This window comes from Orbicella faveolata, unplaced genomic scaffold (genome assembly GCF_042242905.1).
Source record: "Orbicella faveolata isolate gen_17 unplaced genomic scaffold, um_ofav_v1 contig_14, whole genome shotgun sequence".
Classification (NCBI taxonomy): domain Eukaryota; kingdom Metazoa; phylum Cnidaria; class Anthozoa; order Scleractinia; family Merulinidae; genus Orbicella; species Orbicella faveolata.
The window spans coordinates 5,591,665-5,610,079 of record NW_028301541.1 but is presented as its reverse complement, the minus strand read 5'-3'; the positions used below and the strand labels follow the sequence as shown (position 1 = coordinate 5,610,079).

Below are 18,415 nucleotides of genomic sequence, written 5' to 3'. Positions count from 1 at the left end.
CTTTTGTAGTGGCGCCAATCAGTGCAATCACAGTGAAGACTAACCCCCTACGCAGACATTCTTTGGGCTTGTCACGCAATCTTTAGCGTAAACCTGGTGTGGTGGAACACTTGGCGCACATGCAGACTTTACCTACTAGGCCTACTTCTCGAGTCATTTACATGCCCTCCCCCCCCCCCCCCCCCTCCTCTCTATACTCCATCACAATCTGAACTATGTAGGATGATGTTGTGGAGGTGCATATGAAGTCTTTACCTCATTTTAATTCTACATTTGCCAGGTTTTGGGTGGTGTTGGGCTTGTTACTTTTGGAACTTAAATGCATGTTTTGTGATTAGGATCAAGCTAGCTTATAGGATAGTGGCTTACAGTGGGCACAAATCTAGTAAGCAATTACATACAGTCTGGTAAATATCTCACATGATCTCGATTTGGATTTGATTTATTACATTTACTCCATGTTGCTTACAAACCTTGTGATTGAAAATTACAAAACAGGAGATGGGGGTTATCAAAAGCACCGTGTCTCCATACCAGGGAAACACGAATGATGAATAATATGTAAGGCTATATATACATGTACATAGCCAAAAATCAAGATTAACAAAAAAAACAAAGGAAAAAAAGGAGAGAAAAACTCAAATTACTCCAAGAAAACTTTTAACCTTGTTTAAAAGACCATACTTTCAACATGTTATCCACCTTGTAACCTACCAGGGCACCTGTTCACATGCACCTAAGCCTTTCATACAGCAGCTGCACCGTCAGTATGAGCGACAGTCAAATTTAGTGCAAAAAGAGCTGAAGAACGTCTGCAAGAAAATACTCGTGAAACACGGGTTAATACGCGTGAATCCGCGCGTAAAAAAAACGCCATTGGGAATCTGGGAGTGACAAACAAGACGCTACTCAAAAATAAGGCGCAACATGCGTGAAACGCGCGTGGGAAGGCGAAAACTTAAAAGAAATGGGGGCAACTGGAAAAAAAAATCAACAAACCTCTCGAAGAAATTTTGTTGAAAAAAAATATGGTTGTGACACGCGGGTTCACGCGCGTGGATCCACGTGGAATATACAGGTTCACGCGAGTGGAACCACGTTGAAAAAGCCACAGGTACAATTAAAAATAAGATGCTATGTAGAATTAAGGTGGACCGTGCATTAAACACGCAAGTGTTCGTTTCGATTCGTTAATGATATCTTGGCATGGTATAATCCGCAGAAATGTGAACGCCCAGATTCTTATAACATCTTATCTTGAAAGCAAGGAACGGTCAACACAGCATTGACCATTTTCACGATAACTTTACTACTTTCTTAAAGAACAATGGCCTTTTTAAACACATCAACGCGACTTACTTTTGTTCCGTTACTCAGTTCAAAGTTTCTTCTTTTTTTTCAGTTTGTTGCCCGGTTGAGATTCCACAGAACAGTTTGTATTGCTTACAAATACAATATATATCAGCTTCTTTTCAAGAAAGAAAGGAGAAGAAACCTGCTCCATACAATAACAAAATGTGACAGATGTACGGAACAGTCAGGCAATAGCTCAAGGATGCATTCCCTGGGTGACATCTATGTAAAAAACAACCTGTTTTTTCTGTTTAACCTTATAGTAATTGTTCACATGTCTGTGGCATGGCTTGCTGGTAGCCAAATAAGATATGAATGCCTTTTTCGCTCAGAACACTTTCCACTGCAACAATTGCTATCAGTCATCTCTGGCCAGCTTCACACTAAAATCTAACAAGTGGAAGATCACAAGATGGTTTCCCGGCATGCTAAAATACTATTACGCGCCAGCTTTTGGATATTGTTTGCTTCTGGGACTTTTGTTCAAGGAAAAGAAGGTTGGCATATTTAAATTGCCTTTTCCTATCAATATTGTGATCTGTGTAAAACACTGTTTCGCGTGAAATATGTAAATCAGCTTACACTAACTTGGCAAACGCCTTTCAAGTCTCACAATTCAAAAGGGGAGAATTATGACCTTCCGACACCGGGGTCGAAACCCGCCTCTACCACTGAGCTCGAGGAAGCTAGTCCATATTACCAGTCAAGGGTCACAATTAATAAAATAATAGTTAGTCTAGGCAATACTGATGTGAGAAGTTTGTCACATTTAAAACTAGGAGGTTTAATTTAATCACGAGAAACAAGGCAAGTTAGAATCAGATTCGCATGAAACAACAAACTTCTAGGAAAGTCATTTCAAAATTTACCTAGTCTTGCCAATTGATTTGAATTAAGATATTTGCACGTCTATATTCGTTTTTCAACAAGTAAAATTGCTTTTTGTTTCTTTCTCTGTACCTTTTCAGGTCATCCATCTGAGAAGAACTCAAAGTCGATTGAAAACACGGCTTCTTCAGATGTTGACCTACCTGATAATTTCTGGGAACAGTTTCTTTTATACGAAGGTTGCTTCGAGCTGAACGGATCGCCAGAAAAAGAAAGAAATGATCCCCAGAACAACAATTACGTTTGTAATGACTTCTGCAAAAATGATGGAAAGAATTATTCTGCTACCATAGGCGAGCGATGTCTCTGCTTTAGCAATCGTCCAGCAGGTCTCGTTTCTGCAGATCAGTGTAAAACTACCTGCCCAAACCCTGTTCGATTTAACGCTAGATCGAATGAAGAAGATTCTTGTGACGGTATTGATTGCTGTGGTTCTTTGACCAACAATACAATGACAGTGATTCAGGCCATAAGGATAGTGCCACACAGAAACCTGGATAAAAAAGGTAAAACAGGTTGTAAAACAGTTCTAATAATGTAAGGGAGAATTACAACGTTTAGAAATATGAATGTTTTAATGAGCAAGCCACGGTTATCCAAAACCAGTTTAGTAATATATCAAACACGAAAAACTGTGTATGACCACATTTCTATAAACACAGAGAAGAGAGTTGAAAATACGACGCGTAGCGGATTATTTTTGACGAAATTTGAGGTGTTTGGAATGTGGTTAAACACTGTCTTGAGTGTTTGATATATCTTCTCAATCGATACTAGAACTAAGGAGAAAATGGAGAAATAAAATCGTAAAAATCTATGCTAATTAAGTTCAGATATCCATGCCAAAAACCGTCACGGTCATGATTTCTTTTGTTTAAACTTGATGCAATATTAATGAGTTTCAGAAGTTTACTGTTCTCGCTGGTAGATCAGAACTACACTGCCAATTTGAAGAAGTATGCCTTCTTTGTCCAGAGAGGGATAAATTAAGTTTTTATCATTTCTGATCGACTCTTTTCGATTTCTCAGTTTCTCTTTCACACCACTTAATGAAACCATGTTCTTAACAATTCGACCGACGTGCGACCACGCTGTCCCCATGAAATGAGTCCTTTTGAAAATATCAAATTTACGCAAAATCGAATATGCTTTAGAGATTACATACAATTTCATTGGTGTCACAAACAAAACAGCTTTATTTTTTTAAAAAAAAAAAATGACATTTCCGCATTTAAAAAAACCTGTGAAACGCAATGAAAAAAGTTGACAGGAAAAGTTCAATTGCATCTAGCTTGGAAAATATTCCTGTGACAATCTCACGACAATTACGGAAAATACAACCTGTGTTTCCATTCATTGTTATAGTAATTGTTCAAATCTATGTTGCATTACTTGCTGGTAACAAAATAAGGTAAGAATGAATTATCAGCGACAACAAATTAACTCTTTTTATATCTAAACTCTTCAGTCGGTCAACTTTGATTTAGTTTCACCGATTCGAATCAGTCCTGTATAGAGATCAAAGTCTCAAGCTTGCAGTCTGTACATCGCGATGGTGTCGTTACAGTTTCCTAGAATAGCGTTTATTACCTTTTGGTTGTTAACAAGCTGTGCAAATGTTGTACATGGAAAGAAAGGTACACGTCTCTAGAAAAATCTGATTCACATATAATTTGTGCAACACTTTGTTTCAAGTGTAATTGTGTCTTGTGTGTTGTGATTTCAATATTGGCGCTCATCTAGAACATTGTAACTATTCTGGCGTTAGCACGCGAAGAAAAATGTGAATTTATGCAAACTCATGGACTAAAAAACTACTTTTTCTTTATGTTTACGGCCAAGTAGAACATAAACGTTGGAATGACGGTTACAAAACACAGGTTCGCACTGTTCACCTTTGTCCGCAGACTGACTTACTTCTAATAGCATCTGAATGCGACTGAATTTTATTGTGAAAGACTTTTTCGTTTGATTCTAGCTGAAAATATTGAAAAAGAAACTACATAAAAACCGCAAAATGAACTTGTAAGGTACAAGTTTCAAGTTGGATTGACGTGGCCAATTTGTCATTTAGTGAAGACGGCTAAAAAAGCTACAAAGTTAAATAATGCATTTAAACTCAGTGACTGTCCTGAAGTGTGACGTGCCGACAGAACTTAAAACAAGCAAAATGTTTATGAAAACTTGGTCAGAAACTATCGAACTATTTTTTAGTATTTTCTCATTGTCTCCTGATTTTTATTTTGACTCTTTTCAAGGTCGCCATTCAGATCATCACGTGACTTCAAGAGGGGATGGATTTGGAAATTTCATTGTTCACGAAGGCTGCTTTGAAATGACTGGAGTGAACCCAGATGAGAGCAGAAACGATCCCCAGAATGCGAATTCCGTCTGTATAGATTACTGTGTCGACAACGGCATTACTTACGCTGCTACCATTTCTGACCGCTGTCTGTGTTTGAGCAGCCTTCCCTCGAATAAGCTCGCGGACGATCAGTGCGACGCCCAATGTCCCGGAAATATCTTCGAGGAAGGTGAAGCTTGTGTTGGCTTCGGGTGTTGTGGCTCAGAGATTAACAATGCCGCATCCATTTATCAGAGTGTTCCGGCATCTCGCGACAAAAATGTCAATAAGTCGAAGAAGACGAAAGAAATGAAATAAAATTGTAATAACATGCCAATAAAGAGTATTGTCCACACAACAGAACTTGTGAAGATGTAATTTAATTTTTTTTTTAACTCAGAATCGAAACAAAGCTTGGAAAATCTTAATACACTTTACACATTCTCATACAGTTTTTTGTGACGAATATTTTCACAAATTCGTTGTTTATCAGCAAAATATAATCAGTTGATAAACACCTTTACTCTCAACCGGTCTTGTATAACCTCGTTTCTAGGATTTTTCAAGATGGAACTGCAGGTGGAAAGAGAAAGAGACGCCATCTTGAAAAACAAAGCCGAGAAGGTCCTGGAGACGAAATTGAGATTGTCGGAGTAGGAGTGAAAAACTTAGTTTTTCTTGTTTTTCTTTTCTTTTCCTTTTCTTTTCTCGCTTTGACGATCTTTAAGGAAAAGTAATAAATGCTTGAAGTCCAGTCTTCATCAAAAAGGGCAATTATTTCTAATCTTTTTTTCGACCACGTCGGTACTCTTTGTACTCTAGTGTCATGGCAAATCGATGATTCCCGGGAACAATTTTGCAGTCGAGGACGGCTAATTAAAGAAAATGTTATAAAAATATACATAAATCGTTAAACTTAGGCTTTAAATTAAGTCATCCTTATCTCATAGAAAAAAAAAATAACATTTCACTTTATTTGCGATGATGTCACCCAAAGATAAACTTCATATTTCTTCGCAGACATGTAATATTCTCCATGTTTACCAGCAGGTAAACAACAATAATTAAGAGTTGCAACAATGCTTAAAAATATTCAGTCATCCTTATCTCATAGCAAAAGAAATATTTCACTTTATTTGCATCTTTGTCACCCAAAGATAAACTTCATGTTTCTCTTTGCAGACACGTAATATTATCCACATTTACCAGCAGGTGGATAACAATAATTAAGAGCTGCAACAATGTTTCAATATACTTTTAAACTCTCTTTTGATGTCTCTCTTGTGCAGAGCGTAAACAAACGGATTTACGGCTGAGTTCAGCAACAGTAAAAATACTGTAAGGTCTGGAAAAGACGAACAATTTTTACACAGGTCGCATATTTCTTGCCAAAGTTGTGCCGAGTAGCAAAAGATAAATAAAATCGCAGCCATGATGAGTAACTTGGATGAAGAGATGTCTATAGAACGGAACCTGATCTGAAGGTTTCTGTGGTTAAATTTAAGCTGAAGGTTTACAGCGTTTATGCGATGACAATGCCGTTTTGTAATAAGGTACACATGCAATGTCGCTGGTATAAGGATTGCGTATGAAGATAGAACAAAGATAAGAGATACGGTTGGGTAGAACACGCTATTGGCTTTTTCAACTTCTTCCTGCTCGCCTTTAATCCACAGCAAAGGAATTAAACTTGTTAAAATAGCCAGCAACCAAGAGAAAGACACCAGAGATACTACTTGTTTTCGCGTCATAACCGCTAGGTATTTGAATGGAAAAGCGATGGCGATGTAGCGATCAACAGTCATCAAACATAAATTTAACACAGAAGCAGTAAAGAAAATAGAATGGAGAAAGTCAAAGCCTTCCAAAGTCTTTTCGTTTGTCATGTAGTGCGTTGCAAAATACGAACTTGGAACCGTCCAAAATCCAACACCCAGGTCGGAAGCTGCCAAGGACGAGATGAAAACGTTCGCCGTGCTTCGAAGCGCTTCTCTTGTTAACACGACGAAAATTACAGTTGCATTTCCAACAATTGCGATGGTAGCTGTTATCCAACAGACGATCCAAAACCACAGCGACATGTTAAACTGTACAACGTAAGTCCAAATGAGGTAAACAGTAATTATATCGAAAAAAAAAAAGGTGTCTTTTAGTCGTCTTCGCACACGGGTTCGCGCTTCTTAATAGCATCCGTGAACCACGCATATATATGAGTATAGTGGCAGTAAATGCTATTATCCTTTTAGGTCTCCACTATGGTGCCTATCTATTAAATAAGTTATTTCTAGTTTTTTTCGTTGAACGAAGACCAAGTTGGCGGGAAATCATCAATGAAATTTTTATATTGTGGTCTGGCTACTGTAAACTATTGGTTTTGTCTGTTAAATCGTAAAAAACAACAACACCAACGTCGATAAAATTTTCATTTTCGACAAAGTCGGTCGGAAAGTTCAAAGCGAACTAATTTGTCAGAATTAATTTGACAGGATAAGTGTTGAACTCGAAAGATCATTCGTCAATGTGAAATTTGCTTAGTTATTGCTTTTGTGTATTTCATGTTTGCCGTTGTGCTAATGGCCTTTTTCAGTTTTAAATAAAGGAACAATGTGTTTGATATATATGGTATTTATTAGACTTTCTCAAAGCCCGTTTCCCCTAGATTAGATAAATCGCGACTTCGTCGCTCGTCTTGGGACTTCGCCCCTCGCTTTCGCTCGCTCGCTCTCTTTCGCGGTCGACTTCTGGCAAGTCTAGATATTCATTTTCAGTGTGCAACGGCACTACAAACAGACACTTCGTAGTGAATTTAACCCAAGCCCACACCGAGCTATTTTTAAGAAAATTCGAAGACAAACATTGAGTGAAATACTAACGGTTTTGATGTAGAAGAAATTTAATAAACTCTCTGTTATTTTGTTGTTTATTGAGTTGCAGAACGGGTTAGTGACATGTGTTCACTGTTCAGTGGAGATCTCATTGGAAAGCAACCTCAAAAAACTGAAACTAAGTATGCCAATTGTACCAAATAAAACAAAAGAAATTGGCAGCAATGAATAAACAAGTGTGTACTCTTCTTGAGATTTCTTTACCGCACGGACTACCTATATGAAATCCGTCTTGTTGTTTTGCTAACAGGTCGTCAATTGTCGGGAAAAAAATAGCCGTAAAAGTTTTTTCTTTGTGTGTCTTCGTTAACAACTAAAGTATACCACACATTTTGCAAGAAAATTAGTTAAACAAAATAGTACTTGAAATTCATGGCTGAAATTGTAATGCAAAACTGACAGAATAGGTGAAAGGCTCATTATGTATAAAGTGACTTATTTAAACTTAATGTAAAGATTTCAATTAGTTTCTACAGTCATCGTGCTATTTATCAAATCTTCGATGCGGAGCGTCACTCATCCGGCGAGGAAAAGGGAGAGGGAGGGAGTAGGGGAACTTGGAGTGGGGGAACTTGTAGTGAGCGAGCTTGTAGTGGGGGAACTTGGAGTGAGGTAAATGCAGGGGGAACTTAATTAAAGTGCGGGAATTTGGAGTGGGGGAACTTTCATTGGGCGAACTTGTAGTGAGGGAGTTTGGAGTGGGGTAACTTGTAGTGAGGGAGTTTTGAGTGGGGGAACTTAGAGTGAGATAAATGTGGGGAAACTTGGAGTGGGGAACTTTAAGTGAGGGAAAAAGAGATCTTAGGTTAATTAAGTAGATGAAACCTGGAGATAAGTAAATATCGGAGTCACAGATCAGATCTCGAGGTAGGGGAGTGGAGGAAGAGAGAGAGACACGAGATTCTTGAGTAGGAAATAATTCACGGCAATTGGACGAGGATAGTTTAGAAAAGGGAATTTGAAGTAAAGGCAACATGGGAATAGAGGAAGTTGCAGTATAGCACCAGGGAGTTTAAGAGAAGAAAATGTAATAGGGTTAAAGGGGAAGATGAAAATGTAGTAGAAGTCTGGTAGAAAGGGATAAAGATTCAGGGAGAACGGAGGTAACAGGATCTGGAGTGTATACGAAACATGGAAGAAAGTTAGAGTAGGCTGAGACAAAAGAGAATTAGAGGAAAACTTCGCATTAATTATCGCACCTTTCATATTGTATATGCTGCTTTATTCCCCAGTTTATACCCCTTTTACTCCCAAGCTTAGAATATTCTGACAGTCTCTTTACTTATTAAGTCAATAAAATATATAATTATTTGTATTTACACATGAAGTTATAGTAAGTTGACTAAAGCAATACGTCATCGCCGTCCCCGTTGTACACCTCAACAGAGTTTAATTCAAACTATGGCAATGAGAATGGTTGCTATATATGTCCAATATACAACTTCGTACATTTTTTGACAGTACATGTATGTTTCAAAACCTATAGTAGGTCCGCTAAGCAATCGTCCTACGCGCCACCAAGGCCACCCGGTTAATTCTGGACGGCGAGTTTACATAATACACGCCCGGTGTATTTATCCACGCTTCGACGTTATCTTTCCGCATACAGCTGCCAGGTAGTTTTGACATCACGAAGCAGACTACATATGTAAATGTGTAAATGCATAAATGTATATACTCTGAATTAATCTTGAGTTCTCTATGTAGAAAATAGATCCACTTTGAAAAGACGTCGCCTTCAGCCTCAGCGTCGTAGTTTTAATAATGTTGTTTGCCTTATTCTTCATTTCGCAAGGTCTCTAAGGTTCTCAGACAATTTCCGATACTTATTGTCTAACCGGGGATAGTACGATCACTACAAAGGGTATGACGTCAGCTTGTTGTCATCAGCTGACGTCATGTTGCTTAGCAACATCTCTGTCGAGAATTGTAGCAGGCTTACACGGTACTGGGTCCTGGAGTCAATAGCTTAACACCATAGCACTATAAATGGCAACCATTTACATGTAAAAAACGAAGTTTTTGTAGTAGCCGTTTTCTTCCTCTTCAAGTATTTTTACTTTAAATCTGAAATAAAGGGCACAGCACGCAACGGAAAGTATTCCACCTTGTCGCTAGACTTCCAACGATGCTCCACCCATCAGAACTGCTATCATAGCATTCTATGGTATTTGTTCCTCCGCCTGCAAACACAAACAACATGTCCTGAATAACTCCCAGGCCAAAATCACGCCTTGGATAGTTCACTGAAGCAATGAAGCTCCACGTGTCTGTCACTGGGTCGAAAACTTCGGCAGATTTCAATGAGTTTTTTCGTCCATCAAGTCCACCAACGACGAAAATTTTGTTCGTCATTGCTGCAGCCTCGTGGCGAAACCGTTCTGTCTTCATGGGCTCAACCGGTTCCCAGCGGTTACTCGCTGGATTAAAACATTCAACCGAGGCTACGGTTTGGTCCCCTGGGACTGTTACTCCACCAATCGCGTAAACCTTCCCCAGGAGTCCAACTGCTCTGTGAAAGCTTCTACGCATGCTCATGTTCGGGAGCGTGCTCCATATGCGCGTGGCGAGATTGAAGCTTTTCGCGCGCTTTCCACCGCCAACCACATAAATAGAGCCCATGCTCTCGCAGATAGCGCAATCGTTTTCCTTCGTCCCGTTTCCAACTTGCACCCAAGAATTCACCCTTGAATCGTATTTCTGTACGCGTGTTCCACCTCCCAACACAACGTGCAGTTCCTCGTTTACAACAACAGCGCTTCCTGCTGTCTGAGCCATGCTAGGAACAGGCTTACAGCTGCCGGTCTCTAAGTCAAAAGTTTCAATCCGACAGGAAAGTTCTCCAATCAAATACAGTACATTGGGAGACTTCCTTTTCGTCACTGTTTTCTTCTTGTTCATTGACGGAGAAGTTAAGTGGGTAATGGCGTCGTCCACTAGCTTCTTCCAGTTGTCTCCGCTAAGGACAAGCTCATCTTTCAAGACAACGTTCTCTAAATACTCCTTTTTCATGCACGGAAACCGAACCCACTCAAATATCCCCTGTAGAAAGATTGGAAAAAACTAACATCGGAAGGCAAGATACCCAAGAATTTGGGAAATTGTGGCTAGTTGTTTGGAAATCAGTAAACAGTCCCTCAATTCACCATCCAATTAATTTTGTTTCTGGTTCGACAAAGTGGCAGCTTTGTGACATGTCACCCACTATGCAGACGCTTAGAGGAAAGATCGCGTGACTAGCTCAAAGAGGGTCTGTGTAAGTGGATATGTAACGCTGTCCATGATGATTCCTATTACTTCACCGATAGGCCACTTCCGGTGGCAAGAAGGGGGCGGAAGTCACCCCACCATTGCTTCAAGGGGTTCAACCGAAACCACCGGAAATAAGTTGAGTTTTTGTCCGAAAGATAACGGTAAAATTACTCACCTTGTATTTTATCCTCTCTTCTCTATTGTACTTGTACCATCTGATAACAGCTTCAAATACATCTTCCTCCGTCTTAACGTGCAATCGGTCACTTCCCACAATTTTACTCAGCTGTTGGACTGGGATTAGAACGAACTCGCTTTCCCGCGAAACTTCCATGAAATTCCAACTGATGAAGCTTGCTACTTTGGACTCGAGTTTACTCAAAGAATACTGCATCGCCAGCGATTGGATTCCGAGACAGTTTTCAATCCTGATGAGAGTCTCGAGGAAATCTGCACATTTTTGAACGACCAGCTGGAGTTGAAAGAGAGCGGCCGCTGCAAGAATACTTTCCACATTTCCCTCGTTCAGATTCAGCTTGCAGGTGTACAGAAACTCGACAAGTTCTTCAACAGCGTTTTCCTCGCAATCCTGCAGAGTTATCGTGCCCAAATTGCTCTCAAGAAATCCTGTAGTCAACATGGCTCGAAAATACGAACTACAGGCTGCCAAGACAACGCGATGGGCACGAATTTCTTTTCCGTTAATCTTCAGCGTGATATCGCATAGTTCATCAAATTCTCTCATCTCGTGGAAAACCGTAAAGGAATCTTTTTCGTGATTTCCAATGACTTGAAGAACCTTGTCGCCGGATTCTATTACAGCGGCCATGTTGGAATAAACACGTTATAGGAACACAACAATGTGTCTTACTTGAATTGAAAATTTGTTTACAGAGAGTTGACTGACTATAATATCGAAGGCTCAGAAGGATAAAATGGCGGAAGAATCGGAGAGTAAAGTGCAGTCGGAACAAGTTCACGATCTTTGTAAGACCGTACTTGCTGCAAAGATTAAAGAGCTACAGGAGGAATGCCTTGAAATCCGAAAGAATACATCAGGCAAGTATGAGTGTTATATATAATATCCAGCGTTCTTTGTAGTGACTATTAAAATTCTCTCCCGGGAATCCTCAATTCTGCTCAGTAATCAGACAGGTCTCAGCTACTATCAAAAAATCGTTAATGTTTCACGAATCACGCTAATTGTCATCTGCTTGAGCATCAGCTGTTTCGATATAATTGTTCTAGTTCCTGTGGGCGTCGTATTTAGGGTACTACACTAGTCCCAAGGGATATGGACGTGGAACAAAAAAAAGGTTGCAAAAGTTAAGCAGTTCTCCTTAATTTATGTGTAGGAGAAAAGCTTCGATAAATCAAAAGTGCTTGAAGCTTGATTCAAAGTGATTGCCTGCATGGGTGGGGTAGGAAGGGGTACTCCCTGGACATGGATGTGGAATACATTTTCATTATTTAGAGTCTTAATAAGAATCCATGTTAGATCACACGACATAATTATCTGATCCTCTATCGATGATTTTCATTTATGAGGTGGTAGCTTAAATGTTTTACAGCCACCATATAACAGTCTTGTCATGCACAACTCCTTTCTGTAAAAGATTGCACACATGTGGAACCAGTTACCTGCTATCACTAGATCCTTGACCACTTTGGCACAATTTCGTTGTCATTTGAATGGTGTCGAGTTTGCAGGGTGCCAGTGTATGAACCGTCTTTTCTAACTCTAATTTTTAATATTAGGACTAGTTGCTCTAAGGAATATTTTATATTTTAATTCTGAATTTATCTATAGTGAATATAGTAATTGTAAGTAGTCATGTTATTGTAAATAGTCGTGTGTTTTTGTCACGAGCCCCTGGCTCAGGTTGGGCAACCACCCCCTACGTTTATGACTTAAAATAAAGTTACGTTACCTTACGTTACCTTACCTTACATGATTGATACTTTGGAGGCCATGTTGGTGTTCCCAAGCACTGAAACTTCTCTTCTTTGGGAAATAAGTTCCTTTCTTATTTAAAAATATCCTTTTGTATGGGCAAACCTCTTTTGCCTCCAGTGGCAGCACCTGCATAATTATTATTAGTCTGCATAGATACTGACTGAGGTTGGAATAGATACTAGCACAAACACACACAGAATTTATGTTTCCTATGCAGATATTTATGTGATTACTACAAGACTTGGGTAAATTCCAATTCCAATTTTAATCTGTTTACAGATGTTGGTGAACTAGATTTGTTGGATAAAGCAGAGGGCAAGTGTAAAATGTGTCTTCAACTTTTGGAAAAAGGGTAATCATTGTGTGTGTTGTGGTTGGCAGGATATTTTGTGGCCGCTCAATAAATTGTTGAAGACTGTGGCAATTCATATCATATTTTCCCTTTAACTTCTACTCCCATACTAGTTAGTGATCTTCCAAATAACCTTTTTTCATAGAGAATGTTTTGAACCATCAAGTATCAGTAGTTCATCTAGCATGGTTGTCAAGGGGTGAGAGAAGAAAAGGAGTTTTTTTGTGACTCACCTTTCAACAACCTGAGTGGAAGTTACCTTTAGAGTCAGGATGATTTCCCCTTCTGCTTGGCTCTGAAGATGACTTTTGCTCAGGTTTTCAAAACATCAGTCACCAACAGCTGACGGCCCTGTTCAGAACTACTCTAACCCAGACAAGCGCTCTTGTCAAACTCTTTTTCTAATACTTACAGAACAGGGAAATGGTGTATTCTGAGTGTTTTTGTTGTCGATTTGATTCAAAGGCAGAATGTAGCAGCAAACAAACGGATGCTTAGCAAAATTTTACAGCAATATTCACAGGTGTAGTATTCCTTTATTTTACAGTAGTGTGTGTGTGGCTGATCGTCATGATAAAAAAATATTCTTTAGATGGCATGTATATGTCTGGAAATGTTAAGATTTAAGAACTGGGCATTAGAATGGCAGTTCTTTTAGACTAGCAGTTGGATTGCTCCTTCTTCCTTCTATATCACAACATACAGTGCATTGATAGCATAACTTGTGAAAATTATATTGATCCTCTTGGAATATAGTTCTGCGCAAGGCTTATTGAAAGTTTAATGAAAATGTTTTAAGTGTCTTCAAAGATTTTCAGGATGATCCTTGAGGATCTTATATACATGTACCCCTAAGATCTTAAAGGTTCTTGCAGGATCTTGCATATACAGTTTACCCATAATGGTCTTGGAACAGTCCTCAAGGATGCTCAAAGATTATGCAATGATATATTTGAAGGTCCTTATAAAATCCTCATAAAACCTTTCAGGATCTTGAAGGATCATGCAAAGTTCTTTGCAAGAATTGTCGCTAATAAAAGTAGAGATTTTTGCTGAGATCTTTATAAAAATAATAATGTACAGCGTGATCCTCATATATCAAGGTTGATGTTTTGCGATATCCCCAGCAAGATCCTTTTTAGGGCCATCAAATTATCTGTATCATTAAAGATCTTTGACAGGGCTTGATGATCTCTACCCATGCGTTTATGGATTCATTTGCTATTTCAGGCTCTTCTTGATGCAACATATGTTTTAGAGTGCATGTTGGTAAATGAGGACTTTCCACAAGATAGGAGTGAGAAGGAAATAAAGCACTTAATAGGTAACTCAAATGGATATTTCGCAAATTTATTAATATTCTTTCTGTGTGTTTTCTTTCAATCAATAACTTTAGTAGTAAACTTAAGATCAGAGTATGAGTGCGAGTTTGAGTAACTCTGGAGTGGCTCCTGCAAAATGTCCTTATGGGAGGGAGAGGGGCACCCCAGTTTTGTTTTGCTCTGCCAGCTTTTCTTCCTTCCGTGATTTCTTTTTATTTTTACCCAAAATAAGGGGGGAGGGGGGAGCAGCCCCGCAGCCCCTCCCGCTAGATCTGCCCCTGGTTGTAACCCCCCTTTACTTGCAGGCTCCTGTTCCCTGATTACATCAGCAGTCAGTAGTAATTTTTAGTAAGTTACTTTTAAAGTTAATGATCAGATATTTATTGGCAGTATTTGGTATATATACATGTAGGACTAAGTGCAATCTGTCTTTTTTTATTTTTGCCAATATTTAAGGAAGACTAGACCAGCCTGAAGAAGTAGTAAACAAGATGTTTGGATCAGAAAGCAAGGTAAGCAGTTACAGCTAGTTTACTGCAGGAGACAACCTGGCCTGAGCAGATGATCAGCTGGATTCAAAATTACCCTTTCTGGTATTTTGTCATTGTAATGAAAGCCTGGGATAAATTTATTTATTTTTACATCACCACAGGCTGGAGATGTACTAGGATCAGAAGTAATCGAATGTCTCTCATGGAGACGGGGAGCTCTGTTTTACATGTACTGCCACACATTGTTCAATGATCCTCAGAGAAGGCAAGACAGTATGGCACACCTTATGCAGGTACTCCCTTGAGTTACAAACCACAACATTGACTGGGACTCTGCTCAGTGCTTAACCTACAGTACAAACTATTTTCAACGACTGACTCTGGAAAGCTGGTACACTAACCTAGAACAAACGCCTCTTAACAGATGTCAACAACTACCGGCGCCTTACAAACGACTTATCCACGACAGAAACGAAACTGACAAACAGACTTCTAACAGACTGACTTAACAATACACGGACCAAAACCGACCTACTTGACTAACAATAGACGGATCGAAACCCACCAATGACTGATGACAAACTTTACACGAGTCTTTCAGCCAATACCATCATGGCTATACTGACCAATCACGTTCAACGGACCAGACTTATAAGATCATCGACTGACCAACACTATTCACTTGACTCTGAAGATGACTTCCGCTCAGGTTGTCGAAACATCAGTCACCAACAACAGTTCTTTTCAGAACTACACTCACCCGGACGATCACACTATACGAACTATATATACAGTATAAAAGGTACCATTCGAACTGTCTGTTTACCTCCAATGTCAACGATCAACTTAATATGCATACATTCTTCCAATGGGGGCCGCTTTTCTAATAAGGGCCCCCCCTGTCAGTGCATTTTGTTTTAGTAAGAACCCCCATTCCAATAAGCTCCCCCTTTCAGTAAGCACTACCTTCCAATTAACCTGCGAGCAGGCTCTCTTGTTCTGGGACATGAGCAGTGAAGCTGCAAGAGCTGAGTCGCATTGTGGCTTCGCCACTCATGCCACTGTGCTTGCATAAACACAGGTCTGCAAGCAGGCTATCTTCCAATTAACACCCCTACAATGGAAGTGACAAACAAGACAGTGACATAGAATAGTCTGATTAGGTGAATTCATTATGAAGTCTGTTTCTTACATGTATATGAGCACCATACAGTGTATTTTATATTATGACTATTAGTCGAGAGGCTCTGTTCATTATGCTGTGCAAGGTGGATCTAACTTTTCAGCCTGTGGATGAAACCCTAGTGTGTAACCATTCAAAGGAAAGCTATCGAGCAATACTTTCACTTGGTAAACTCATTCGATGTACTTGCTCATATTCAAAGTTTTCTTGCATATTTTACTAATCATAAAATGGAGATTGGTCCTTCGTTGCTTACAAATTGTTTGAGAAAAAAGGTCGGTTTACCTGTTGCCTGGAGATGAAAAGACCCATTTTCTCTTCTGATATGTATTTGCATATTATTTCTCGTTTCCTCCATCCAGTGTGCTGAGTCCGGAGTCAAATATCTTGAGTCAATGTTATGTGTTCGTACGCCTGTCGTGTTGGATGGACAGGAAAATGTCGAGACGAAGGATGCTGATATGGTGCATCTTTTGAGACAAGGTTAATGATGATTTTCATTGATTCTTTGACATTTTATTTATTGCATAGACTTCAAATTTTACTTTTGGACACCACAAATTAATTAGCCATACCACTGAATGTTGGCAACTTGGTTCAAGGGCAGAAAAAATTTTGTTTTGCCATGATAAGAAACTTCATTCCATCAATGAAAAACTTGCCAATTCATTGAATTCCGAGGGACAAAATTCTTTGGCATAAACGTTATTCTGTTAAGTTACTTTTAAAAGAATAATCAGAGTAACCATCAACAAGGCATCATGATTTAGAGAAAGGTGCTGCCCTTGATTCAGCCCTTCTGCATTGTGTTAAGGGGATATTACATTGTTTGTCTCTGTTCACGACTGTCTGTGATGCTAGCCAGTATTTGAAGGACTCGTTCTGTTATTAGTGAAGAACGTAGCACATTATACCAAGAGAGGATGAAGCGTAAGAGAGTTAATCCCCATATAAGCCTCAATTCTGAGGTAATCTTTCTCAAGTTATTTTTAGACATGGTACCTAGTTTTCCCGCGGATAATGTTACCACGTGTGTTATTTGGATGTTTTCGTGGAGGATGAAAATGCTTGTTAAGCCGCTTGGGCTGTCCACGTGAGCAAACTCCGCGTCACGGACAAGTTGACTGTTTCTTGACCCTCTTGAGATTTTAGAAAACGAGATTGATGTAATAATAACTTGAGAGGGATTACCTTACGATTAAGGTGTATATGGGGGACTAACTCACTTTTCTTCATGCTCTCTTACTTTGTACCGTATGTTTGTTTTATCCAAGGTGTCTTTAGTGACACTCATCTGCTTGCTCTCATGTACGCTGGTGAATTATGCTACTGGCACTGGCGGATTGAAAAGGAAACAAGCGGGGATCTTGGTAAACGAGATGTGGATGAAAGTGGTGCGAAGAAGTTTAATTCTGTATCGGATGGAAGGCGATTTCTTCAAAAGTTTGTGGACATTGTTAAGGAGAGTTTCAAAGGAAAAGGGTGGGATTCTACCCGAGCGGAGCAAATTCTCGGGGAGTTTGCAGGATCTTGATGACTTGAGCTATTCAAATGAGAGAGTACAAAAATGGCAATGTAAATGTTTCCTTTTTTATTTGGCATTAATAAATGTTGGTTTTTAATCTGTATAGATATTCTTAACAAGAACAGAAGTACACCCGCCCTGTACAGCATAGTAAGTAGAGACACTGTCTTACAGCTTTCGTTTTAGCTGTTGCACTCCAGGGGTTAATCCACAGACTTAAAAGTTAGAATCACCTTCTACAACATACTAAACAGTACCACTTGAAACAATAGCTTTAAATGTCACACACTAGGGTTTCATACAAACTTAAAGTTTCCGTGTTTTGTCTTTCCTCTATGTTTCGCGATTCGATTACTCCCGAAGATACTACGATTAATCCCGAAGATGCGAAGATTTTTTTCTGGCGGGGGGGGGGGGGGGGAGGGGCAGAGGGGAGTCATGTATAACATACTCCGTTTAGTGACGTAGTGGTTATATGATTACGTTACATTATATTCTTTAAGTGCAATTTTTCGAAATGGTAACACCATATGCATACTTCCTGAAGTATAATTATGTACAGGAAAGGAAAATGATGAACGAAGATTACCCTGGGAAAACTGAAATAAATTGAAATAAGTACAATCACGACTTTTTGATTAAGCATAAGGATAATATTTGACGTAAATGTTGATTCGATGCATGGAAACCGAATGAATGTAGCAGGAAATAAGGAACAAAGAGATTGCTCTCATTGTGGACACATCGTCCACATCCAGGACGACGGTCGCCATTACACGACATAAATATTTGATCAAACGCTCCAAAGTGCCGTAAACAGCCGAAATGTAAGATAAAAATTACAAAGAAACGAAGCTGAGACT

The 18,415-nt window shown here is 39.3% G+C and overlaps 4 protein-coding genes across 5 annotated transcripts; 2 read left to right on the top strand and 2 right to left on the bottom strand.

Annotated features, from left to right (window-relative positions):
* The first annotated feature begins 1,664 nt into the window (after nt 1-1,664).
* LOC149113731 (uncharacterized) lies at nt 1,665-4,948 on the top strand. The gene is made up of 3 exons (XM_089287390.1): nt 1,665-1,768; nt 2,284-2,747; nt 4,500-4,948. The coding sequence occupies exons 1-3, from the start codon at nt 1,665-1,667 to the stop codon at nt 4,901-4,903; spliced, it is 972 nt and encodes a 323-aa protein (XP_089143516.1). The 3' UTR covers nt 4,904-4,948.
* LOC110068350 (dopamine receptor 1-like) lies at nt 4,924-6,686 on the bottom strand. Its single transcript, XM_020775723.2, has one exon. It carries the CDS (start codon nt 6,664-6,666, stop codon nt 5,812-5,814), a length of 855 nt encoding a protein of 284 aa, XP_020631382.2. The 5' UTR covers nt 6,667-6,686; the 3' UTR covers nt 4,924-5,811.
* A 1,984-nt stretch (nt 6,687-8,670) lies between these two features.
* LOC110068510 (kelch-like protein 7) lies at nt 8,671-11,571 on the bottom strand. Its single transcript, XM_020775887.2, has 2 exons — nt 10,898-11,571; nt 8,671-10,512 (listed from the first exon to the last, which is right to left on the bottom strand). The coding sequence occupies exons 1-2, from the start codon at nt 11,549-11,551 to the stop codon at nt 9,532-9,534; spliced, it is 1,635 nt and encodes a 544-aa protein (XP_020631546.2). The 5' UTR covers nt 11,552-11,571; the 3' UTR covers nt 8,671-9,531.
* Nucleotides 11,572-11,587: 16 nt separating this feature from the next.
* Nucleotides 11,588-17,961, top strand: LOC110068514 (RAB7A-interacting MON1-CCZ1 complex subunit 1-like). Of its 2 annotated transcripts, none has more exons than XM_089286328.1 (8): nt 11,588-11,781; nt 12,959-13,031; nt 13,497-13,554; nt 14,262-14,355; nt 14,810-14,865; nt 15,006-15,137; nt 16,390-16,510; nt 17,659-17,961. In XM_089286328.1, exons 1-8 carry the CDS (start codon nt 11,658-11,660, stop codon nt 17,736-17,738), a joined length of 738 nt encoding a protein of 245 aa, XP_089142454.1. In that variant the 5' UTR covers nt 11,588-11,657; the 3' UTR covers nt 17,739-17,961. The 2 variants fall into 2 exon arrangements, with proteins under 2 accessions (XP_089142454.1, XP_020631550.2); XM_020775891.2 differs by lacking the exon at nt 17,659-17,961 and adding an exon at nt 17,302-17,649 and having other exon boundaries at nt 11,615-11,781.
* Nucleotides 17,962-18,415: the final 454 nt, after the last annotated feature.

What these genes read in the sequence shown, in the direction of transcription:
- LOC110068514 (XM_020775891.2), top strand. Translation starts at nt 11,658, where the DNA reads ATGGCGGAAGAATCGGAGAGTAAAGTGCAGTCGGAACAAGTTCACGAT. An exon ending in GGAAATAAAGCACTTAATAG is followed by an intron (nt 14,356 to 14,809) that starts GTAACTCAAATG and finishes CCAATATTTAAG; the next exon opens with GAAGACTAGACCAGCCTGAA. An exon ending in GGTGCATCTTTTGAGACAAG is followed by an intron (nt 16,511 to 17,301) that starts GTTAATGATGAT and finishes GTTTTATCCAAG; the next exon opens with GTGTCTTTAGTGACACTCAT.
- LOC110068350 (XM_020775723.2), bottom strand. Translation starts at nt 6,666, where the DNA reads ATGTCGCTGTGGTTTTGGATCGTCTGTTGGATAACAGCTACCATCGCA.
- LOC110068510 (XM_020775887.2), bottom strand. Translation starts at nt 11,551, where the DNA reads ATGGCCGCTGTAATAGAATCCGGCGACAAGGTTCTTCAAGTCATTGGA. An exon ending in AAGAGAGGATAAAATACAAG is followed by an intron (nt 10,513 to 10,897) that starts GTGAGTAATTTT and finishes ATCTTTCTACAG; the next exon opens with GGGATATTTGAGTGGGTTCG.
- LOC149113731 (XM_089287390.1), top strand. Translation starts at nt 1,665, where the DNA reads ATGAATGCCTTTTTCGCTCAGAACACTTTCCACTGCAACAATTGCTAT. An exon ending in AAGTGGAAGATCACAAGATG is followed by an intron (nt 1,769 to 2,283) that starts GTTTCCCGGCAT and finishes TTTTTCAACAAG; the next exon opens with TAAAATTGCTTTTTGTTTCT. An exon ending in CAGAAACCTGGATAAAAAAG is followed by an intron (nt 2,748 to 4,499) that starts GTAAAACAGGTT and finishes ACTCTTTTCAAG; the next exon opens with GTCGCCATTCAGATCATCAC.